The following is a 25,530-nucleotide window of genomic DNA, read 5'->3' on the forward strand; positions in this document are numbered from 1 at the left end:
TGATAGCACAGCACTGACAATTTGCACCATGCGTTATAGCTGCAGTGCGTCCCCCCAAAAAAACACCCTCAGACTCAGTATAGGTAGGTAGCCAGGCATAGGTGCCCCCAGTATAGGATCTCATGTGTTAGTGCCCTCAATATAGGTTGTCAAGCATAAGTGCCCCCAGTATAGGAAGTCAGATGAAGTTCACCATCCCCCCATAGGTAGCCAGGCATAGGTGCCTCCAGTATAGGGGTGGGTGCCTTCAGTATAGGTGACCAGCTATAGGCGCCCTCTTGGAAGCCGGCGCCCTGAGCGACTGCTCTGGTCGCTCAGGTCAAAGGCCGGCTATGACAATAGTATATGGTTTGGTGTACAGGACATCTCAGAATTCTCAGCACTCTGTTGATTCAGGACTTACCAAGAGGTATGCACAAGTCAAGAAGTAAAGTTCTAGGTATCCTAATATCTCAAGGATAATGGGGCAATATCCTTGATATACTGGGATGCCTGAAACTTTACTTCCTAACTTGTGTATACCTCTGAGTAAATTCTGAATCAACAGAGTGCTGAGAATTCTGAGATGTCCTGTACACCAACCCATATACTATTGTAGAAGACTGTTAATAAGCAGTGCAACAGTTCACGTCTGGAAAGTAACAAAGGAGACCAATACAGAAGGAAAAAAGCTAAAAAATGTATGCCAATTGCAGGGACGCCATATTGCAAAGCTTGACATGGGCATGCCCACAGTCCAAACAGCACCAGGGCTTACATAGAGGTAGGCTGAGATCCATTGTGACTCCAGAGTCAGAGAAGGGGATGCCACAACATTATGGTCGGTAAAGCACTGGGATATATAATGGGCTCCACATTTGCCAAAGACCAAAGTTTATCTGAAACCTTCCCTGTTTATCTGAAACCTTCCCTAATTATCTGAAACCTTGCCAAAGTCGTTACAGTCAGCCGACCTGATGAGATTATTATACATTTTGGCAAAATTGGACGGAGTTATAATATAAATTGGTATTACTTACTGAGAGATCCTTAAAGCTGTCATATGTTCTATATATGATGATGTCATTGCGATCAGACCATAGGATGGACAACATGTAGAGCTGCAAGCAACCGATCGCACAAAAGGTTGGGAACCATAAAAAAAAACAAGAGAAAACAATTGATATTATTACAATTAAATAGGTAAGGCTTAAAGGAAACCTGAAGCAAAAATAAACCGATGAGATTAACAATTGTAACTTTCCTCCTATGACCTTTTTTTTTAGAACCCCACAGTTTTATTTTTAAAAGCTAAAAAATAGGGTTAATGTTGTATTGTCTCATATGAATGATAGTTTTTCACAGAGTCTCAGAGCTAAAATATACAGTATGAATAACTGACTTTTAAAAAAATCTATTCCAGGCTGATCTTTTCCAGGCACGAGTTTTATGGCGGTAGTTCCTTATTCGTAAGGCTACCTGCATTTTGTCGTATGATCTGTGCCTACCGCACGGATTATGCAGTCAATGGGTGATGCAGTGTGTGTTATTGACGGGATTGTGGTGCGACGTAGCATTCATGTGCAGACTAACAGGATCCCAGTGATGTACTTCCTGCCCAGCAGGGAGTACGTCACTGAGCGGGGGTGGCACTATACATATGACTCTGTCACCGCAATGTGGTGCAGGAACATATGAAGGCTGGTTTCTGTGATGCAATGCGATGCTTGTACCGCATTGCACTACTACCAACATGTGTAATATTGGCCTTAAAGTGTACCGGCAGCAGAAAAAAGTGCCCCATTTAGATACTTATCTCAGGAGAGGGAAGCCTATGGATAATCAAGATGCTTTCCCCATTCCCCCTGGCCCCAACAATCCAGTGCTGGGATCCCCCAAATCTCTTTGACAAGGGCTTGTCGAGAGGTGCATGTGGCTGCGCTCCTGTCTGTGAATGGGCCCAGCCCCAGTGTGCAGGCTCAGGAAACCTCATGCAGGCACAGTAGCACAGAGACACTTGGTTTGGCTTTTTTCCGCCAAGCGTCTTCATACTACTGCATAGACGTGAGGTGTCCTGTACCTGCTCTGTGCGGTCACGCTCATTCACTGATGGGGGTGCAGACAGGAACTTCCAAAGAGTCCCAAAGCTGGATAAGTGGTCTCGAGGAGGATGGCGGAAGCCTCTAGGGGTTCCAGCAGCTTCCCTCTACTGAGATAAGTATGTGACTTTCCCTCCTTTGAAGGCTGGATTCAAACCTAGATGTGTTGTGTTGAGTTGCATCATGTAGCATGCTTTTTTCAATGGGGTGCAACGCAAAGCAACGCATCTCAATGCAATGCAAAGCAACACATCTCAATGCAACGCAAAGCAACGCATCTCAATGCAATGCAAAGCATCTAAGTGTGAATCCAGCCTTAAAGGACAACTGAAGAGAGAGGTATATGGAGGCTGCCATGTTTATTTCCTTTTAAAGAGACCCAGATACGAGATGATACTAAATTTATACATACCTGGGACTTCCTCCAGCCCCATAAGCCTGGATCGTTCCCACGCCGCCGTCCTCCGCTGCCTCTGTCCGCCGGTACCGGGTCCCGTAATTTCGGTCAGTCGAGCCAGTCGACGCGAGCACAGTGCGCTCCCTCCGCACTGCGCAGGCGCGTGCGTACAAAGCCGGAGGGAGCCCCTGTGCATGGGTACAACTGGTCGCGTCCGGCTGAAGTGATGGGACCCGGTACCGGCGATAGAGGCAGCGGAGGATGGCGGCATGGGAGCGATCCAGGCTTATGGGGCTGGAGGAAGCCCCAGGTATGTATAAACTCTTTTTTCATTTTTCAACTAGCCTTCGTCTCTGGTTCCCTTTAAGCAATGCCAGTTGCCTGGCAGCCCTGCTGACCCTGTGCCTCTAATACTTTCAGCCATAGACCCTGAACAAGCATGCAGCTGATCAGGCATTTCTGACATTATTGTCAGATCTGACAGATTAGCTACATGCTTGTTTCTGGTGTTATTCAAACAATTCTGCAGGCAAACAGACCAGCAGGGCTGCCAGGCAACTGGTATTGTTTAAAAAGAAATAAAGATGGCAGCCTCCATAGTCTTCTCACTTCAGTTGCCCTTTAATTACAGGTTTGCTTTAAAGCCTAGCTAACCCTAAAAATATTTTGCTCCGTTTCTCCCCAGGGTTGGTGCCTTCGGTGTATTCTTGCTATATGTATCACCCGAATGGGAAGATTGGTTCTCTTTTTGTCACACCCATGAGTGGAACAAGTAATTTGGGAAACAGAGCCAAAGATCACAATAAAAAACAAACCCATTCTTGCTATGGTGGAGAAGAGTACTGTAGTCTGTGTGCCTGATGAAGAGGTCTCAGTATAAGCTCTCTATTGGTTCTGTGCTCATAATAATCACTTCTATAGATACTTTGAATAGTGGTAATCATTAACAAGCTGTTCCCCATCCCCTCCTTGCACCTCTGACACTGTAGTTGCCATTGGCAGGTTTTGGTGCGCCATATCAATATGTATAGAGTGCTTGGGGGGCCCCATAGTAAAACTTGCATTGGGGCCTGCAGCTCCTTAGCTACGCCACTGTCTTGGGATGTACCTATGGGGAGAAACGTTTTCATTTACCTCTCCAGTTAGTGTCTCTCTGGTTCCCTCTGCTCCACCACTTGGATCGAACCTCTCCTCTCCACCCATTTTTTTTTTTTACAATTAAATATCTATTGTTGCATCATATATCTCTGGGTACTGTTATAATTTAAGTAGGCCTCAGTTATTTGGACTGAGTTAGTCAAAAAGGCTTGATGAGCAGACCTGTCCTTTAAGGGGATTTTCTCTGTAGAGAGAAAATCTGCAGTTCTGTCAGCAGAACTAGAACATACCAAGAAGCTGTTCTGAACAAGGCCGCGGGTCTCTCTGACCTGGGCATGTACCACCACCAGAACAGAAAACATTGTCCATGTTTACAAAACATCCACATTCCTGTAAGTAAAGGAAAGGTGACATTAAATATTAATCGAGTAGGCGTGTATGATGACACCACGAGTAGGGTCCACCAATAATCTGATCTAGGGGTGGCGAATATGATGTCACGTTTAACTCTTTCCTAGTCGGTATTAATAGCTGGACGAGCTGAAAAGGGGCTCTCTCTCTCTGATTCCTGCTATGCTTCAAATACTGACTGGAACCCAATTATTTCTCTAAGTATGTTCTTCCTTTCTGTAATCTGATATAATGTATGCTGTACATAGGTAGTCTAGATGTAACATAGAGTAGATACAAGAAGACCTGGGTACTTTCAGAAGGAAGCTACTCACGCTGCTGTAACGCAACATGGAAGTCTGCTTTGCAAGGAGATGATAAACTGTATCTATCTGTATTTCTGTTACTTGAATAAATACCGTAAACATTGAAGGAGCCTGAGAAAGTCTATCTCCTGCTTGCTGTGTGTGGAGAGTCAAGTGATCTCACAGTCTGTGAGACGCAACTGTAAGAAGTTAATGGTGTCGAAGCAAGGTGATATAGAAAGGTTCTAACAGTGGTGCCGTGAACCCAGCGCTGCCTAGCAGAAAAGGCAGGCAAGGACCGGGCCAGATGTCAGTCTGTTATCTAGTTTTCCAGGACTTCCACACTAACAAGCGGAGGAGACGCTGAGACGCTCGCTAGAAACTTATCGAGAAGAGATAAGTGGTGCTGCCAGGCTGCGAGGAAGCCGGGCGCACGGAATGACGTTCGAGTAATTACAGTGGCGAAGGTTCGTGGACTGAATAATATAGGTGTGATTGTACACATGCCTAACGCCAGAATCCAGATCGTGGGCTGTCCCGGGCGGCGGCTTGGGGTGCAAGTGCCGTAGTGGTGGTCGATCTGCTGAACGAAGGAATCAGTAGCCCGAGGGGGTCCAGAACTTCGCGAGCAAAACTTGACCGATGCTGTAACGAATGGTCATTTGGGGAGAACGTCTCAAGACACTGGCAAGTATAGTGTTTCATTTGTTTAATTCTAATGCAAGTGTTTGGTATTACATGTTGACAGTTTGTTCCAGCAGTGTTTTCTGTACCTTTTCAAGTGTGTGTTCGTACTGGTTTTCCTGTGTAGGTTTTTTTTTTCTCTCTCTCGGATTGTGCTAGTGGCTGCTGCGTGCGGTTTCAGGGTTTTTTTTCTCTCCTTTCTCTTTCTCCCGTGTGTCTGGGAGGTTTGCCAGATATGGGAGTCCCCCGCAGGAGAGATAAGGGGGGGCTAAGGCTTTCGAGTAGTAGAGGGGGGGGAGAGGAGAAGGAGAGAGAGGTAAGAGAGAGGAGACTGGCAGTGAGGAAAGTGAGAGAGAGACAGCTGTGCAGTTTTAGAAGGGTTTAAAGCACTGTGTTAGCTGTCGGAAGTATGTTTTTTTTCTCTTCTTGGGGAGCTATACAGATGCACGCAGCCCACGGACCTGGGTCGCTTTGAAGGTATGCAACAGTTAGAGTGACAGCTGAGATAGTGGGTGGTGCTACTGTATGGGGCTCGGACGTAGTTTTTGTCTTTTTTTTGTCAGCAGGGGTGTTCGGGAGATGTTCTGCTGGGTAGAGTCTGTGGTTCAGAGATAGGAGACTCCACGGTGGAATTTCTGGTATTTCTCTTTTGGGATGTTTTTCCATCCGAGAGTGTGTAGAGCGGTATGCTTAGCTTGGGGAAGAGCTTTTTCTGCTGAAATGTTTAGTGTGCATATACATTGTATGTATGTTCTGACTGTGTTTTCTCCTAATGTGTATAGGATTAAGCGGTTGCTACGGGAGATTGATAGCAGCCATTTTGGCTGGCATGCCATGACTCAACATGGCGTCGGGTTTCTGAGAAAGCCACTCCCATCTGCAGGATGTATCAGCAGGGGAGGGGGCGGGAAGCGCCCACTGATAGGCACGCCCCGATGGCAGGGGGGAGGATGTGCTGGGGGGGATCCCAGGTCCCACGTCACAGCTGGGCACAAGGCGCCGTGCACGGAAGCAGCTGGTGGGAGGGGGGTCCAGAGTGGGGACAGTAGAGAGATTCTACTGGGTTTCTTGGCTTCCAGATGATTTCCTCAGAAGAAGTCTGGACACAGGGAGTGTCCGCATACGTGAGCCAAGCAAGTTGCAGGCTCACAGATAGGAAGTGTTTCCCAGCTAGGAAAACACGTATAAGTCAGATAGTCCCCAGGGAGTGATTTGCGAGTGCTGCGCAGATCAGGGAAGTATCTGTACTGGGTTGCTTATGGGATTATTCCTGTAAGGGAGGCACCTTGATGGGCGGGGCAGCATGAGTTCCCAATAGATAAGGGGGGACAGCGCATCAGGGGGGGTGCCGGAGGTGGAAAAAAGGGAGTTGACCAATACGGGTTTCCGTCGCCGCTGATGCAGAGCGGTAACGTTTTTTCCGGTTTTTGTCGTGGACAGGGCCAGAGCTTGACTGAGAGGTCTATGCTGGGCTGTTTTTTTGTGCGGTTTTTTTTTTCCGTCCACTGATTGGTCAAATATGTTTTTTCCAGCTCCTATCAATTATAGCACAAAGAACAAGGACTGACAGCAGTTCATGGGGCAATTATACAGATGATAGAATTGCCGTTTACAGAGTGACAGTGTGTCAGTACGGTGTTTTCCATGTGACTACCTACCAAGTGGGCATTCAGGGATCTGCATACAGGCATGTGACGCTGGTATGCTTAGCCCTGCACCCTGTGTAGGTTAAGTGCAAAGTGCTCCTTCCTACAGGGAGGCAGCAATTTTTTTTTGGTAGTTTAGGTAGTGGCACGGCAAACATTGATCAGAGGGTACAACACACAGAACTTCTAGCAGAGCTGGTATCGCGATGAAGTTCTAGATAAGTAAATGCGATAATGAGTAAGAGCATTGCAGGCTCACCTGCAAAGCAGCATCAGGTGTGGCATCCGTAATCTGTGCATGCGACGGCCGCGCATGGACAGATAAGGGGGGATGTGGAGTGAGCAGCAATGGGGGGAGAGCTTCCAAAGGTGAAGCGAGCTTCCATAGGTGAAGTCCGCGGGAGCATATTTTAAACAGGTAAGTACTGAAGATAGTACTGAGGTAGGGGGGTGAAGTTTAACTCCAATCTACCAATAAGAGTAAACAGAGTTAATGAGAACCATAAAGCAACGAGATCAATTACGGTATATATTGATCAATTTAAAGTGTAAAGAGTACAAGCCGCAGGGCGAATCCCAATTCATTAATAAGAATTGATTTGTTTGTATTTCGATTTCAGGTGTTTGGCAATATGGAATTGAGACAGCTGCAGTGCTGGCAGCAAAGATGGAGATGTCAGTCGGATAAGCGAAAGGTTCCAGATGCCAATCTAAGCTTGGAGGAACACGAGATTCCTGAAATCGAAAAGAGACTAAAACACGAGATTCCTGAAATCGGAAAGAGACTAAAACACGAGATTCCTGAAATTGGAAAGAGACTAAACCACGAGATTCCTGAAATCGGAAAGAGACTAACAAAACTGTCGGAGCAAAGCATAATGCAAAGTGCTAATGTTTTTCTTTCCCAGGGTGGTGCTTTTATAATGAAGTGTACCATGCTGATGGTGATCCTAGGTTGCCATTCCGTCCTAGGAGAACGAAGAGAGGACATTCTCATGTATAATAAGGGGTTAATGAGAATGCAAGGCCCAAGCATGTTAATGTTGGGTGACAAAGGTACTGATCCTTTCACACCTCCCTCCGCTTGGCACAGATGGACCATGCAGGGACGGAGGAAAGGAGCACTTGTGCCAGGAGAAAGCAAATTTCATGGCACAATGTGGGTGAAAGGTCTGAAGGGTCAAGTGTGCGGGCAGTGGGAATTTAATGGCAGTGTAAATCTGCTATTGAATGCCACACTCCCAGAATCAATGCACCGATCCAAAGGTTTGTTAAAAGGTACATTGCAGTATAATGGGTACATGCAAAAGGTGGAGTGTGTGATTCAGGGGTACCTTGTCTTGGTTATGCAGAGTGAGATGGGTCCAGATTGGAGAGGAACGAGCAGGAGGCGTCAATTCTCTTACCAGAGAGACGCAGGGGACAACATCACACTCTGGAGCTACCAACAGAGAGTGCCTCTGAAACAACTATACACACGTAAAGGCTGGAAAGCCAAGGGTGGGTGGTTCTCGAAACAAGAAGTAACAATCGAGATCAAGCCACATTTCCAGGTGACAAAGAGGGTGGGGAGAGCGGTCCCGGGGGAGGGAAAGCCAACACAGGGAACCCCATCCACACTACACGGGTCACAACAGGGGACGATATTACACAGTCCATATGCAGCAGCTTATCCTCATGATAGTTGGGTAAGTGAAGAGGTACTCTTAATCGAAAGATTGCAGAGAGTACAGTCTTCCCGACTTCAGGTACATATTGTGCCTCAGGACGTAAGGGGGGAAGAGGTCCAATCAGGACAGCTGGGGACATATTTTGTCAGCGAGAGATTGGACAAGGGGAGGTATATTACTTTTCCTGGAGAAGGATCTTTTGCATGGCAGCTTCGAGATGTTTGAGTGAACAAAGGGAAACGGTGCAAGATTCCTTTAGGCACCGCCACTTCCTTAGTTCCCACCTCAACCCGTGTCTCACACCAGGACCTGAGAGGTCAACCTTTTTTGGTGCTAGACGGGGAGGTGAAGCAAGTAGAGTTGTCCTCATGCGGGCAATTCTTGCAGAAGTACCTGCGTTGGCCGGGGCAAGTCAAATTTAGGGAAGATGCCTGCAGGCTCAATAACGCAGAATGCGAGGCTACCATTCAAAGGATCCACCCTGAAGCCCAACCGATAGTTCCGGTGGCTGAAGGAAGGGTTTGGTTTTTTAACATAAGGTCTAATGATACATTCAAGGTATATTCTCATAATTGTTCCGATAAGGGGGAGATTCCAAGGGGAACATATTGTGGGAGCGGAGATCCCATAAGGATCCTGTCATCTAGGTTGGATGACGTTGTTTCTCAAATTGTTAAGAGAACTCTAAAGGTCAAAGTTTCACGGGTAGTTCCCGTCCTGAAAGAGAACCCGACATGGGACAAAGGGGAACGGGGTTTGATCCCAGACGACCACATTTGGTTACAAAGGTTAAACAAACAGTACACTAAGGTAGAGGTAAGATTTCACCATGATCCAGGTGATCTTAACGAGGTAGAACACAAAAATGAGCAGGTGAGTGCCAGTCTGACCTGGTGGACACAGGTTCCGGTGATGTTCCAGGGACACTCGGACTGGGCCTCTGCAGTTCCAAAGTTCTTTCTACACCCACTGGTCGTCTGGATGGGGATGACAACGTTAGGCATCATTATCCAGGTGAGGTTGCGTGTTAAAAGTACGTAAAACAAATTAACCTGGTCCAGAGATTGGTGCCTCATAAACAATCTCCGGAACCAATATGTTTAAATTAAGGGATATGCAGGGTTACGGGTATAGGTTTAGTAGTACCTAGGAGCTGATTGTATAAAGGCGCTCTTTTAGAAGGCACCTGGCACTGCTCCGTTTTGTAACAACCAAACGAGTTTCACTTTTCTGTGGTCATGCAAGTTTGTGAGTGATACGCAAGTGACGCAAATGCTGAGCATGTGGTGTTGAGGGACTTAGAAGTAGGGCTTCCCCAGAGAGCCTGGGTACAGGAAGACCAAGAGGTCTTGCTCTCTCTCTTCCCGGGGTAACCGCCTAGAGCAGAGAAGTTGTGTGAGCACGAACATCGAAAAGTGAAACATACAAGAAGAGAAACAGGTACTGGGAGGTTCAGACGCTGGGATCTGCGGGTCAAGCCGTTTTAGGGGGGATTGTTATAATTTAAGTAGGCCTCAGTTATTTGGACTGAGTTAGTCAAAAAGGCTTGATGAGCAGACCTGTCCTTTAAGGGGATTTTCTCTGTAGAGAGAAAATCTGCAGTTCTGTCAGCAGAACTAGAACATACCAAGAAGCTGTTCTGAACAAGGCCGCGGGTCTCTCTGACCTGGGCATGTACCACCACCAGAACAGAAAACATTGTCCATGTTTACAAAACATCCACATTCCTGTAAGTAAAGGAAAGGTGACATTAAATATTAATCGAGTAGGCGTGTATGATGACACCACGAGTAGGGTCCACCAATAATCTGATCTAGGGGTGGCGAATATGATGTCACGTTTAACTCTTTCCTAGTCGGTATTAATAGCTGGACGAGCTGAAAAGGGGCTCTCTCTCTCTGATTCCTGCTATGCTTCAAATACTGACTGGAACCCAATTATTTCTCTAAGTATGTTCTTCCTTTCTGTAATCTGATATAATGTATGCTGTACATAGGTAGTCTAGATGTAACATAGAGTAGATACAAGAAGACCTGGGTACTTTCAGAAGGAAGGTACTCACGCTGCTGTAACGCAACATGGAAGTCTGCTTTGCAAGGAGATGATAAACTGTATCTATCTGTATTTCTGTTACTTGAATAAATACCGTAAACATTGAAGGAGCCTGAGAAAGTCTATCTCCTGCTTGCTGTGTGTGGAGAGTCAAGTGATCTCACAGTCTGTGAGACGCAACTGTAAGAAGTTAATGGTGTCGAAGCAAGGTGATATAGAAAGGTTCTAACAGGTACCTTAAACAATGATGGCATGTTATAATATCTATTATTGAACATCCTATAATTTTATATTTTAACTGTGTTCACCTTATACAACTATATTGCAATATATTGTTTGAATAAATTGCCTGTTTATTTTTCTTTGCTTGCTTTCACAAAGACTGGAAATCCTGATACAGTGTCCCGATACAGATTGAGCAGTTTTGATACAGCAGTTGTAGGCAGGGAACACACTCGTTCTGGCGATTTTGCGTCCGATTTCGACGTTATCGGCACTCTGCAGTCACGTGCATGATTTTCCGTGTTCATCCACAATTTTCCGATTGGTGGTGGTGGAATATGCTGCAATTGCGAACGCACGCGTCGTGTAGAAAACAACATAACATCTGTAGAGCGCTTCTCTCCCTGAGGACCCAACGACAGAAGGCTCTTTGGTATTAAAAAGCAGGAAAAAAGCATGAATAGGAACATAAACGCATGCAAAAATTTCCGATTCATGATCTGACTGAATTAGCCGGAGAGCTCCGAGAAGCTCTTTTGCATATATAACAAGTGAAGTTTTCTAACTCCTCCTGTACTGGAAAACAATACGAGACTCATATCTGTGCTACTAACGTTCTATTTCTTAGCTGTACTACACATACAATTAATTATATCATACGTTTATTTTCACTTCAGATTCCCTTCAATAAAGCACAGTCAGGCCTGGAACTAATCGCAAGCGCTAGCATTTTGTATGAGCAGTTTGTCAGCGGTTTCATGAGCGTTTTAGGATTTTACAAAGTGTATCAATTTGCCAGCGATTGTGTAGCGATTAGCATTTTAAAATCTGATTGGTCCTTTCAATTAATTTTAATTTTGTTACAATGTGTGGTAAGGTTAAAACGCTAGCAAAATCGCTCCATGCAGGTTTTAATGAGCGATTGAGCCAGCGTTTATATACTTTACATTGAAGCGCTAACGCTCCCAAAATGCTGCATGTCCTGCGTTTGCGATTTGAGGAATCGCAAACGCTCCAGTGGAAGTTGCCCCATCCATTAACATTAGCTGAGCGTTTTGGCAAAACGCTTGCGTTTTGAATCGCTCCAGAAATGCTCACAAAACCTCTTGTGGGTCCCAGCCCTCACAATGCGACTCATTGACAGATAGCTGATGTGCCTCACCTGCTGTCTCCCATGCTGGACCAGTCCAACAGCTTTAGCTTCTACGGGGTATCTGTTCATCTCTTCTCCACTATCACTTGCCCTGCAATTACCTGCTCACCTGTGCAGAGCTGCATATCATACACAGGGGGTAGGGCCTGACCATCATATAGCAGCCACTGAGCACACAACTCTATCACCCGGCCCTCCCCTCCTCCCACTCTCACAATGAGACACTATTATGTGCCTTGTCACAAGGAGGTTGGTTTTTTTTTCTTTAAGATTAGTTCAATAAATGTCACATGTGTTTGCTAAATGCTACCGTAAATGTTTCTGCCAAGTTACACATCATAAAGGTTTCATATAAAGTCTCTGGTGTAGTTGAAATATTGTGTTTACCGTAGGATTTCCCATTTCTGATAAAAATCTGAAACATCCACATTGTGGCATAACTCTTGTGGTCAGATTCAGATCATACTCAAGGCAATTTTAGGCTTCTGCCTAGGGCCTGGAGAGTGTCTAGGGGCTCGGTGGATGTTAGCCCCCACTAAATCTTACTAAAAAAGCCAAGTGGCCATGAGCCCTGGGCATACAGTGGTATCTTGCCTAGGGCCTCTTTTCATCGTAATCCTTTTTTTTTTGTTTGTGGCAAGTTTTTTGGACATAGGAAAGAGGGACAACTATAAGTACAAAACGATTAAGTCCGTCTTCACACTGCGGATTGGCAGTAGTGTTGGGCCGAACAGTTCGCCTGGCGAACCTCTCTGGGCCTCTTACTACTTCCGGGTCGCAATGACCCGGAGTAGTACGCCTGCGCTGCCCGGCGGAGCGCGTCCTAGATCGCGCTCCTGTTGCCGGGCACTCTCTGCACATGAGCGTGACGTCACTCATGACGTCACGCTCATGCGCAGAGAGTGCCCGGCAACGGGAGCGCGATCTAGGACGCGCTCCGCCGGGCAGCGCAAGCGTACTACTCCGGGTCATTGCGACCCGGAAGTAGTAAGAGGCCCATGGATTTAGAGATGTTCGCCGGCGAACGGTTCGGGAACCGTTCGCCACATCTCTAATTGGCAGTACGCACCGCCAAAGGCAGGCCTTCAGGGATTAACGCATTAGAATGCGGTAATCCCCGCCTGGCAGCCGGCCAAGCAGGAAATGACGATCACTACCTGTGGCCAAAGCGAACACGTGGTAACGTATGTTTATTATTATTATTTTTAGTATGTATATATGTATCTTCAGCAGTGCTGTACAGAGTATATTGTCTTGTCACTAACTGTCCCTCAGAGGGGCTCACAATCTAATCTCTACCGTAGTGCTATGTCTATGTATGTATCGTTTAGTGTATGTATCGTAGTCTAGAGCCAATTTTAGGGGGAAGCCAATTAACTTATCTGTATGTTTTTGGGATGTGGGAGGAAACTGCAGTGCCTGGAGAAAACCCACGCAGACACGGGGAGACCATACAAACTCCTTGCAGATGTTGACCTGGCTGGGATTCAAACCGGGGACCCGGCGTTGCAAGGCGAGAGCGCTAACCACTACGCCACCATGCTGCCTAGGTTTGCCCCCACGTCGGGGATGCAACAAAAACGTCTCTTTCGTTGCACCACGTTGCACCGCGCCAGTATAAAAGGCCCCATAGACTAACATTGGCCTGCGGTGGGTGCGGTAAAAATGCCACACAGCACCGCACCGGTGTGAAAGAGCCCTTAGGCAATGACCTTGCTTGCTCTCTCCAACCCTATAACATCTCTACTTAAAGAGAACCTGTACTGAGTAAAAATATATAAAATAAACACATGAGGTAACTTCAAATGAACATTACATAGTTACCTTGCCATCAGTTCCTCTCAGAAGCTCACCATTTTCTTCTGACAATGATCCCTTCCAGTTCTGACAACATTTTGTCAGAACTGAAATATATCAGTTGCTGTCAGTTGTATATTAGTTGCTGTCAGTTACAGCTGAGAGGAGAACTGATGTGTCCATGTTTCCCTATGGCTCAAGTGGGTGATATTACAGTGTAACAGTGTGCTGACCAGAAAGCTGTTATGGTGTAATGGCCATTTTCAAAATGGAGGACAGAGAATTCCATTGATCACGGTGGACAAACAGGACGCAGGAGAGGAAAAAGAGATTGAGGAGTAGACTACGCAGCAGGTAAGTATGACTTGTGTATGTTTATTTTGACTTTTAATCTTCACTTCAGGTTTTCTTTAAGACAAAACTCAGAATACTAGAAAACATACTACACCTAAAAACAAACAATGGAATAATTTCAAGGTGGCATGTAAATATTCATATAGACCTAACTGTTAACTTAAGGACTGCAGTCTTAAAACCCCTTAACCTTCCTGGCGGTAAGCCCGAGCTGAGCTCAGGCTATGCTATGCAGGAGGATTTCTCAGGCCCTGCTGGGCCGATTTGCATAATTTTTTGGGGGGGTACACGCAGCTAGCACTTTGCGAGCTGCGTGTACTGCCCGATCCCCGCCACTCCACGCCGAATCGCCGCTACCTGCCGCGCCGCCCCCCCCCCGAGACCCCATGCGCTGCCTGGCCAATCAGATCAGTTCAGCTGATCGGGACTCCCTTTGACGTCAAGACGTCAATGACGTCGGTGATGTCATCCCGCCCGTCGCCATGGCGACAGGGGAAGCCCTAATGGAAATCCCGTTCAGAACGGGATTTCCGGATGGGCTTGATCGCCGGAGGTGATCGAAGAGGGTGGGGGGATGCCGCTGCACAGCGGCTGTCATGTAGCTAGCGCTAGGCTAGCTACATGATTTAAAAAAAAAAAATTGAATAGTGCTGCGCTGCCCCCTGGCGGTTTAAATTGACTGCCAGGAGGGTCAAGGAGAAACTCCGACCAAGAATTGAACTTTATCCCTATTACATGAGAAATCTATTCCTTTTCACAAACAGACCATCAGGGGGCGCTGTATGACTGATATTGTGGTGAAACCCCTCCCACAAGAAACTCTTGAGTACATACTCCTGGCAGTTTCCTGTCTGTGAACCTTGCTGCATTGTGGGAAATAGCTGTTTACAGCTGTTTCCAACTGCCAAAAAAACATGCAGCAGCTACATCACATGCCAACAGTAAAAATGTCACCATGTAATAAATGTCAGAATGTAAATCAGGGATTTAAAAGATTTTACAATGGACTAAATCATTTATACATAATTATTGTAAAAATGAAGCACTTTTTTTATTACATTATTTTCACTGGAGTTCCTCTTTAAGGACCAGATGCTTTTTTCCCATTCAGACCACTGCAGCTTTCACGGTTTATTGCTCGGTCATACAATCTACCACCTAAATGTATTTTACCTCCTTTTCTTGTGTACAGCTTTCTTTTGGTGCTATTTGATTGCGGCTGTGATTTTTAGTTTTTATTACATTCATCAAAAAAGACATGAATTTTGTCAAAAAAAATATTTTTTTAACTTTCTGTGCTGACATTTTTCAAATAAAGCAAAATTTCTATATACATTTTTGTCTAAATTTATTGTGCTACATGTCTTTGATAAAAAAAAAATCCAATAATTGTATATTTATTGGTTTGGGTAAAAGTTATAGCGTTTACAAACTATGGTGCAAAAAGTGAATTTTCCCATTTTGAAGCATCTCTGACTTTTCTGACCCCCCTGTCATGTTTCATGAGGTGCTAGAATTCCAGGATAGTATAAATACCCCCCAAATGACCCCATTTTGGAAAGAATACATCCCAAAGTATTCACTAAGAGGCATGGTGAGTTTATAGAAGATTTTATTTTTTTGTCACAAATTAGTGGAAAATGACACTTTGTGACAAAAAATAAAAAAAAGTTTCCATTTCTGCTAACTTGTGACCAAAAAAAAAAATGAAATCTGCCATGGACTCACCATGCCCCTCTCTGAATACTTTGGGGTGTCTACTTTCCAAAATGGGGTTATTTGTGGGGTGTGTTTACTGACCTGGCATTTTGGGGGTGCTAAATTGGGGCAGGCATGGCGGTGCAGCACAGGGGGAGGCATGGCGGTGCAGCACAGGGGCAGGCATGGTGGTGCAGCACAGGGGCAGGCATGGCGGTGCAGCACAGGGGCAGGCATGGTGGTGAAGCACAGGGGCAGGCATGGCGGTGAAGCACAGGGGCAGGCATGGCGGTGAAGCACAGGGGCAGGCATGGAGGTGCAGCACAGGGGCAGGCATGGCGGTACAGCACAGGGACAGGCATGACAGTGCAGCACAGGGGCAGGCATGGTGGTGCAGTATGTGGGCAGGCATGGCGGTGCAGCACAGGGGCAGGCATGGTGGTGCAGCACAGGGGCAGGCATGGCGGTGCAGCACAGGGGCAGGCATGGGGGTGCAGCTCAGGAGGAGGCATGGCGGTGCAGCACAGGGGCAGGCTTGGTGGTGCAGCACAGGGGCAGGCATGGCGGTGCAGCACAGGGGCAGGCATGGCGGTGCAGCACAGGGGCAGGCATGGCGGTGCAGCACAGGGGCAGGCATGGCGGTGCAGCACAGGGGCAGGCATGGCGGTGCAGCACAGGGGCAGGCATGGGGGTGCAGCTCAGGAGGAGGCATGGTGGTGCAGCACAGGGGCAAGCATGGTGGTGCAGTATAGGGGCAGGCATGGCGGTGCAGCACAGGGGCAGGCATGGCGGTGCAGCACAGGGGCAGGCATGGCGGTGCAGCACAGGGGCAGGCATGGCGGTACAGCACAGGGGCAGGCATGGGGGTGCAGCTCAGGGGCAGGCATGGTGGTGCAGCATAGGGGCAGGCATAGCGGTGCAGCACAGGGGCAGGCATGAGGTTGCAGCACAGGGGCAGGCATGGCGGTACAGCACAGGGGCAGGCATGGCGGTGCAGCTCAGGAGGAGGCATGGCGGTGCAGCACAGGGGCAGGCATGGGGTTGCAGCACAGGGGCAGGCATGGCGGTACAGCACAGGGGCAGGCATGGCGGTGCAGCTCAGGAGGAGGCATGGCGGTGCAGCACAGGGGCAGGCATGGGGTTGCAGCACAGGGGCCGGCATGGCGGTACAGCACAGGGGCAGGCATGGTGGTGCAGCACAGGTGCAGGCATGGCGGTGCAGCACAGGGGCAGGCATGGCAGTGCAGCTCAGGGGCAGGCATGGGGGTGCAGCACAGGGACAGGCATGGGGGTGCAGCACAGGGACAGGCATGGATGCACAGCACAGGGGCAGGCATGGCGGTGCAGCTTAGGGGCAGGCATGGGGGTGCAGCACAGGGGCAGGCATGAGGGTGCAGGACAGTGGCAGGCATGGCAGTGCAGCACAGGGGCAGGCATGGGAATACAGTACAGGGGCAGGTATGGCGGTACAGCACAGGGGCAGGCATAGCGGTGAAGCTCAGGGGCAGGCATCGCAGTGCAGCACAGGGGCAGGCATAGCGGTGCAGCACAGGGGTAGGCATGGGGTTGCAGCACAGGGGCAGGCATGGGGTTTCAGCACAGGGGCAGGCTAGGTGGTACAGCACAGGGCAGGTATGGCAGTACTGCACAGGGGCAGGCATAGCGGTGCAGCTCAGGGGCAGGCATGGGTGCGCAGCACATGGGCAGGCATGGGTGCGCAGCACATGGGCAGGCATGGCGGTGCAGCTCAGGGGCAGGCATGGGGGTGCAGCACAGGGGCAGGCATGAGGGTGCAGCACATGGGCAGGCATGAGGGTGCAGCACATGGGCAAGCATGGTAGTACAGCACAGGGCAGGTATGGCGGTACAGCACAGGGGCAGGCATAGCGGTGCAGCTCAGGGGCAGGCATGGCGGTGCAGCTCAGGGGCAGGCATGGCAGTGCAGCACAGGGGCAGGCATGGGGGTGCACCACAGTGGCAGGCATGGTGCTGTGCTGTCCATGGCATGAGCCATGCCTTCACCCCTCTAGTTACACCACTGTGTACCGCACTTGCTTCCCAAACTGTTGCCCAGGGGTTCAAGGCCTGATCCCTTCGGGAAACAACCAAGCTGTATGTGTATGCTCCTTAAAGGGAATCTGAAATAAAAATAGACTTATGATATAATGAATTGTATGTGTAGTACAGCTAAGAAATAAGCCAAAGAACAGAGTTTTTGTATCATTTGCAGTACATGAATTGTTAAGAAACTTCACTTGTTATCTATGCAAAAGAGCTTGTCTGAGCTCTCTCACAACCTGGGTGGAGACAGACCTATTTTCTGAAACACTTATACATCAAAGAAACAGTGTGAGACAGCTTGAGATTAGATTTTACTGCAAGGGAGTTCAAAGGGTCATTCACTCTGCTCCGTTTCATAGTTTAAAATACAGAGTGTCATTTGTAAACTGCAAATTTGATAGATGATGCAATGATATTAAAAAAAAAAACTATAGAGCTGAAAATATAAAATGAGACCATTTTCTTTCCTACTAATGTTCTATCAATTATCTGCACTACACGTACAATTCATTATATGATAAGCAGGGCCGGATTTGTACTTTTTACCACCCAAGGCCAATGTCACCAGCCGCCCCCTTTCAGTATAGGTAGCGAGATGACCCCTATCCCCTTCCCTTCAGTATAGGTAGCCAGATGACCCCCCCCCCCCCTCCAGAATAGGTAGCCAGATGACCCCACCCCTCTTTCCCTCTAGTATAAGTAGCCTGATGACCCCTTCTCCTCCCCCTCCAGTATAGATAGCCAGATTACTCCCTGAATCAGTACAGCTTGCCTCCACACTGCAGCAGCCATCAGTGTTACTCACTTCTCTGCTTATCTCCAGTGTATAAGCTTCCTCTTCCCCTCCGTCTCCAATGCTGCCAAAGTCCGTAGCCATCCGCCACAATGCCAACGTGCACAGAGAGCATGGTGGCTGCTGCACAGATAGCTGGCAGCAGAGTACTCGCGGTCAGAAGCCCGACTGATCTCCCTGCATTGCAGCATTTGCAAGCTTGTAAATGCTGCATCAGATTAGTCTGCTGCTTTGGTGCCCTTGCTCCTGTGGTGCCCTAGGCCATGGCCTAGGTGGCCTAGGCCTAAATACGGCCCTGATGATAAGTGTATGTTTTCCGCTTCAGTGTCACTTTAAGAAATCGTAAGCAGAATAAAGTGACTGTCTGAAGTGACCCTGACTACTGTGTAGGATGCTTGTGCAAACAGCAGCTATTTGAAGAATGCTTTTCCATGTCAATGATTAAAAAAACAAACAGAATGGTAAGAGCTGATTTCCGAAGAAACACATGCAATTTAAAATAGTCTGCTGGAAGTCTACCAGCTAATTTAAAGGCACAGCAATGTGTGCCCAAATCTACAGTACAAAATTTTGCAATGGCTGAGCCGATTACACTATCTCCTCTACGCTATAAGGATACATTCAGTTTCCCATAATAATATAATTACATGGTAATAGGGGCAGCACAGATAGCCCCATACTCAGTATAGGTAGCCAGATGTTCCCCCCCAGTATAAGGTAGCCCCCCTCCTCAGTATAGGTAGCCAGATGTTTCCCCCATTATTAGGTAGCCTCATTCTCAGTATAGGTAGCCAGATGTCCCCCCCCCCCCCCAGTATTAGGTAGCCTCCCTCCTCAGTATAGGTAGCCAGATGTTCTCCCCAGTATTAGGTAGCCACCTCCTCAGTATAGGTAGCCAGATGTTTTCCCCAGTATTAGGTAGCCTCATTCTCAGTATAGGTAGCCAGATGTTTCCCCCAGTATTAGGTAGCCTCCCTCCTCAGTATAGGTAGCCAGATGTTCTCCCCAGTATTAGGTAGCCTCCCTCCTCAGTATAGGTAGCCAGATGTTCTCCCCAGTATTAGGTAGCCCCCTCCTCAGTATAGGTAGCCAGATGTTCCCCCAGTATTAGGTAGCCCCTCTCCCGTCCTCAGTATAGGTAGTCAGATGTTCCCCCCAGTATTAGGTACCCCATCCCCAGTATATTTAGCCAGATGTTCCCCCCAGTATTAGGTAGCCCTCTCCTCAGTATAGGTAGCCAGATGTTTCACCCAGTATTAGGTAGCCCCCTCCTCAGTATATTTAGCCAGATGTTCCCCTAGTATTAGGTAGCCCCCTCCTCAGTATAGGTAGTCAGATGTTCTCCCCAGTATTAGGTAGCCCCTCCCCCATCCTCAGTATAGGTAGTCAGATGTGCCCCCAGTATTAGGTAGCCTCCCTCCTCAGTATAGGTAGCCAGATGTTCCCCTCAGTATTAGGTAGCCCCCCTCCTCAGTATAGGTAGCCAGATGTTCCCGACAGTATTAGGTAGCCCCCTCCTCAGTATAGGTAGCCAGATGTTCCCCCCAGTATTAGGTAGCCCCATCCCCAGTATATTTAGCCAGATGTTCCCCCCAGTATTAGGTAGCCCCCCTCCTCAGTATATTTAGCCAGATGTTGCCCCCAGTATTAGGTAGCCCCCTCCTCAGTATAGGTAGCCAGATGTGCCTCCAGTATTAGGTAGCCCCCTCCTCAGTATAGGTAGCCAGATGTTCCCCCCAGTATTAGGTAGCCCCCCTCCTCAGTATAGGTAGTCAGATGTTCCCCGCAGTATTAGATAGCCTTCCTACTCAGTATAGGTAGCCGGATGTTCCCCCCAGTATTAGGTAGCCTCCCTACTCAGTATAGTACTTAGCACCAATAATGAGTTAATAAAGCAGTTGAGGCTTCCCTCTACTGAGGTAAATGTTAAACTTTTCTTTTTTCCTCCCATTAGGTTTGCTTTAACCACTTTCATACCCTTGCTATGCATATCTACACTCCTGTATACATCACTTGTGGATCAGGGTTGAAGATATGTGTATTGCTTACTTACCACTGGCGTTCGCGATCGACGCGTCTCTCCCATTCAGATTTGCCGCAATCCTGCTCTTCCAGGATCAGGTATGGGAAACAGCTGTTCCCAAACCCGATCACCGTGCCTGTGATGAATCAGAGCCCGCAGCAGCTAGATGCAGTTTCTCATTCAAAAAGCCTGATGTAAACACTTGCTTCCGTGTTCTATTTATAGTAGTGTAGCAACATCTTGTGGCCAAAAAACATAAAAAATACACCCAAGTACACCATTATACACTCCTACATAGAAAACACAAACTCTCTCTCTCTCTGTATATATATATAATTACCCTTTCCACCCCTTAAAGAAAACCTGAACTGAAAATTAAAATCAAAATAAGCATACACAAGTCATACTTCCCTTCCATGTAGTCTACTTCTCAGTGTCTTTCTCCTGTCCCGCGTCCTGTTTGTCCACTGTGATCAAGGGAATTCTCCGTCCTCCATTTTGAAAATGGCTATTACCCATAACAGCTTTCTGGTCAGCACACTGTTAAACTGTAACATCGCCCACTTGAGCCATAGGGAAACATGGACATTACCAGGTACATCAGTTTTCCTCTCAGCTATAACTGGCAGCAACTGATATTTTACTGACAGCAACTGATATATTTCAGATCTGCCAAAATATTGTCAGAACTGGAAGGGATTATTGTCAGAAGAAAATGGTGAGCTTCTGAGAGGAACTGATGGCAAGGTAACTATGTAATGTTCATTTGAAGTTACCTCATGTGTTTATTTTAAATATTTTTACTCAGTACAGGTTCTCTTTAAACACTAGTTTAAAAAAAATAACGTCATTTAAAAAAAACCTACATAAATAGTGGTTGCCATGTTCATAGTCAGAGATGCAGTAACGCCCTGGCAGTGAACCCAGTCGCCATTGTTAAGCCTCATTTAGTCACCGCATCGCTCTACAATGTCCGCTCTATAAACAATAAGACAGCCATTATTGCGGACGTTATTCAGACATTCGATTTTTCATGCATCACTGAAACTTGGATTGATGCCAATGCGGGCCCCACATTGGAAGCAACCATCCCATACAATTACTCAGTCCTAAGTGAGGGAAGATGAGACCGCAGAGGAGGGGGTATAGCAATTGGTGGCAAAACAACTCTGCAGCTCAGAGCCCTGAATGTTGGCTCAACAAAGTCCTTTGAATGTATAGGTGCCCAGATCTCAGCTGGTAAAGGCTTCAGAATTTTAGTGGTTTATCGTCCCCCCGGAGATGCTGACCCATTCCTACAGGAATTCTCAGAACTTCTGGCAATGCTAACTCTGTCTTATCCGAGTTGGATTATCCTTGGTGACTTTAACCTCGGGGCTGACGCCACTCAATCAAAAGATGCAAACGAACTAATAAATCTCATGGGTGGACTAGGCTTCACACAAGTTGTAAAATCAGCTACCCACAGAGGAGGGCATACCCTAGACTTACTGTTCCACCTTGGAATGGACATTAGTAACATAACAGTAACCCCAGTGGTATGGTCAGACCATCACATCATACAGTTTACTATTGAACATCACCCTATCAAGCAACACCCTAAGGAAACAATCAAAATCCGTCCCCTGAATAAATGAACACCGGAGAGGATAACTGCCAACCTGGATTTTACAAATCTGCTCCATAGTCAAATGGACCCCAACACTCTAGTAACCCAGTACAACAACACGATATATGAAACACTTGAAAGTACTGCCCCATGGCGCACCAAATCAGCAACCAAAAAGCAGAAAGCTAATTGGTTTGACAAAACCATCATGGATCTAAAAAAGAAAGGGCGCAGACTAGAAAGACAGTGGCATAAATCAGGGTCTGAGGAGCACAAATCTAGTCTAGTTCAACACCTCAGGCAATACCAACAAGCAATAACCAAGAAAAAAATCAGACTTTATCTCGCACAAAATATCTACAGCCAACAACAGAGCTGCTCAACTCTTCCACACAGTGGAATCACTCTGCAATCCTTCCTGCCTAAAAGCCCCAACCACATTCTCCAGGGAAAGGTGTGAAGAATTCTCTGCCTTCTTCACAAACAAGGTGTCTGCCATCCGTGCCAGCATTACACCAACAACATCAGTTGACCACTGGACTTTGCATATGCCTACTACCGTACCACCATGGCAAGTCTTTGACACTCTGAGTGAAGAAGATTTTGGAATTCTCATTCAAAGTCTCTGCCCCACTACCTGCGACCTGGATCCTGGCCCAACTGGATCCTTAATGCAGTGCCCAGAGCTGATCAGACCAGCACTTCACAAAATAACTCAGTGCTCCTTGCAAAGTGAACTTTTCCCGGAAGAACTAAAGAAAGCACTGTTTGCCATTGTCCGTTATTCCCCGAATATCGGGGCGTTTGGGTTCGGCTCGAACTCAGCTGAGCACTTCATGGTGCTCGGCTGTACTGTTTGGGGGCCTACTCAGGGCTGTTTTTGGGGGGCTGGAGGGGATGCAGCATGAGGGGAAAGCCATGGCCACAGTCGGCGGGGAGGGGGGACGGTCCCCCCCCCTCCGTCACCTCAGGGCTCTCCCCTCTGCGCTCCCCTCCTTGACAACAGCTGGAGGGGAGCGCAGAGGGGAGAGCCCCAAGGTGAGGGGGGGGGGAAACCGTCCTCCCTCCCCGCCGACTGTGGCCATGGCTTTCCCCTCATGCTGGAGGGTTCTGTGTGAAACCTTGGGGTGATCCTGGATGGAGAGAGAGAGAGAGAGAGATTGATTTTTGTGTCATTCCGGAAAATTCCGCGGAAATAATAAAATTTCCGCGGAATTCCGTTTAAAAGGTTTAGCAATTCCGTTCCGACCACCGGAATCGGAAATGACCTAATTCCGGCCGGAATCACGGAATTTACAATTCCGCGGAATTCAGCGAGCATCCCTAGTTGCCAGTAAAATGAAGAATCATTTTTAAGATCTGCCTGCTGACATTCAAGGCCCTAAACCAAATGGGACCCAAATACATAGTGGATCTATTGGAACTTTATGCACCCTCCGCTTTGCCAACAAGATGAAGCTGGTTATTCCTAGGATACACTTAACATTTGGTGCTCAAGCCTTTTCCTATGCAGCCCCTACTCTATGGAACTTACTTCCACAATCAGTACGAGAGGCTCCTTCTCTGGACAGCTTTAAAAAAAGGCAAAAAAACTCACCTCTTTTCCCGAGCCTTTGAGACTGCATAATGCAGGGTCACAGCACTTTGAGTCACCAGGGAGAAAAGTGCTATAAAAATATTATGGTTATTGTTATCTTAGGGACTTTTTGAATATGTAAGTCATGATGGTATATTACTGTTGCTTTTGTAAATAAGGCCTTTAATTATTGTTATAGTATAAAAAAAACACTAAACAGATAAAAATACACCTTTATTTCCAAATAAAATATTATCTCCATACATTGTACAATGGGCAAATAAAATGTGTCTATTTTATCTGCAATAGCAAATTTTATGTTTAAACTACAATGGCTAAAAGCTGAGAAATAGTGATTTGTGTGTGTGTGAAAATTGCTCTGGTTTGAAGGGGAAAAACCTGTGGTACTGAAGAGGTTAAAATACCCATGAACTGAGTATTTATGAACATACTTTTAATCCCGTCTCATGAGTGCAGATCACAGCACAATCCACACCCTCCAACACCTCCTGTGGCCCCCGCACTGCTCAGCCGAAATAATCAAATTAGCAGAATGTCAATAATGGGCGGGGAGGTGGCAGTTCCCCTCCCTTAGTACGTCCCTAGGTACGCCCCCTTTACTCCCTGCTGATGGTTCCCAGTATTAATGTAACGGCACATGGCGCACAGGAGAGCTGCGAATTGTGTGAGCTTGGGGATATTGAGCTTGGAATGATAATGTACTAATATAGCTATTACTTACACTGTCTTTCACGCCTCAATTTCACAATGAGTTACCATAGCAACACACAGTATTCTGGAAACGTGGGTTGCATGGGTACCAGAGGGTGCATCTGGTTTTGGTAAATTTGCCATGGGCAGGGAGCCGTTTTACCACCTGTATGTGAATCCGGTCCTGTGTAACATGAAAATAGGTGTCTTCATGAACCAGAATTTTTGAAAGTACTTTTAGAGTTAGGCTGTGACATGTTGCGTTAAGTAGCGTCAGACAATATAATTACAATGGTAACACAATGTAATTATATTGTAATGGCACATTCACAGCAAAACGTTAGAAGTGTGGTGCAGTGGAATCTGTCAACATTAAAGGGTTAGTTTTGATCTAAAAAAAAAAGCAGTTTAACTTACCTGGTGCTTAATTTGGGTAAAGAGGAACCCCAGTGTGGATAAAATTGGATTAAAAACAAGATAAAAAAAATGCAGTGGCTTACCTCAATGATGAGATCTTTGTGTAGACAAAGAAACATTTATTTAGCACAGGCAACGCGTTTCACGGGTCTAAGCCCACTTCCTGCCAATAACAGTGCCAATTGCGAATAGCCGATCAGCAAAGTGAACCTCTATTGCTTCTTTCAGCCCTCTGCAGTCATCCTGTGCCTGCGGCATCCTTCTGTGACCCTCTCGCCATCAGCAGTGACCCCCTTTAAAGCTGGTCATTGGTGGCCAGTCACAGGGTTGAGCTCCATTTCACCGTACATGCAATGAGGAGGCGGGTGGGTGGCCTGCTTTGTGTAATGCATATTTTTTTACCTCAGTTGGGATCTGTTTTTTACAGGCAATGCACCACAACATATCACTGGGAGCCTAATAGTTAATCACACTGCATGGATTAAAAATGACATGGAGGTAATATAACCACTGAATAAGGCAATAGTTAATGATCAGGCTTGCAAATTGCTCCATTAAACTAAAAAAAAGCAGAAGAAGGTGCTGTTGTGCCAACTCATTCAGCTGGAACAGATTGCCAACTCATTTCCATGGCTGATCTGACATTGCAAGTTTGTGCTCATCAGTATGTGCAGTAATCGGGGGTTGGTAATGGATGGCTGCTTGACGAAATGATATCATTATGTCTCAGAGACTAATGCTACATACACACTTGAGATAAAAGTCTTTGGAAAAGGCAAGACCAATTTTACCCCCT

General features: G+C 47.0%; 1 protein-coding gene across 2 annotated transcripts in view; it reads right to left on the minus strand.

The window, feature by feature from the left end:
- Positions 1–25,530, minus strand: part of LOC137525575 (NADPH oxidase organizer 1-like) — a 94,806-nt gene that overhangs the window by 61,101 nt on the left and 8,175 nt on the right. Inside the window, exons 1-2 of one of the 2 annotated variants that reach the window (XM_068246718.1) lie at positions 11,705–11,804; positions 1,020–1,100 (exon numbers count right to left, since the gene is read on the minus strand). In XM_068246718.1, coding sequence (XP_068102819.1) covers positions 1,020–1,100; positions 11,705–11,764 — 141 coding nt within the window. In that variant the 5' untranslated portion in view covers positions 11,765–11,804. Of the gene's footprint in view, positions 1–1,019; positions 1,101–11,704; positions 11,805–25,530 lie in introns of those variants that run through there. The other variant, XM_068246719.1, reaches the window with a different exon arrangement.

The sequence above is a fragment of the Hyperolius riggenbachi genome, chromosome 7, assembly GCF_040937935.1.
Source record: "Hyperolius riggenbachi isolate aHypRig1 chromosome 7, aHypRig1.pri, whole genome shotgun sequence".
Lineage (NCBI taxonomy): Eukaryota > Metazoa > Chordata > Amphibia > Anura > Hyperoliidae > Hyperolius > Hyperolius riggenbachi.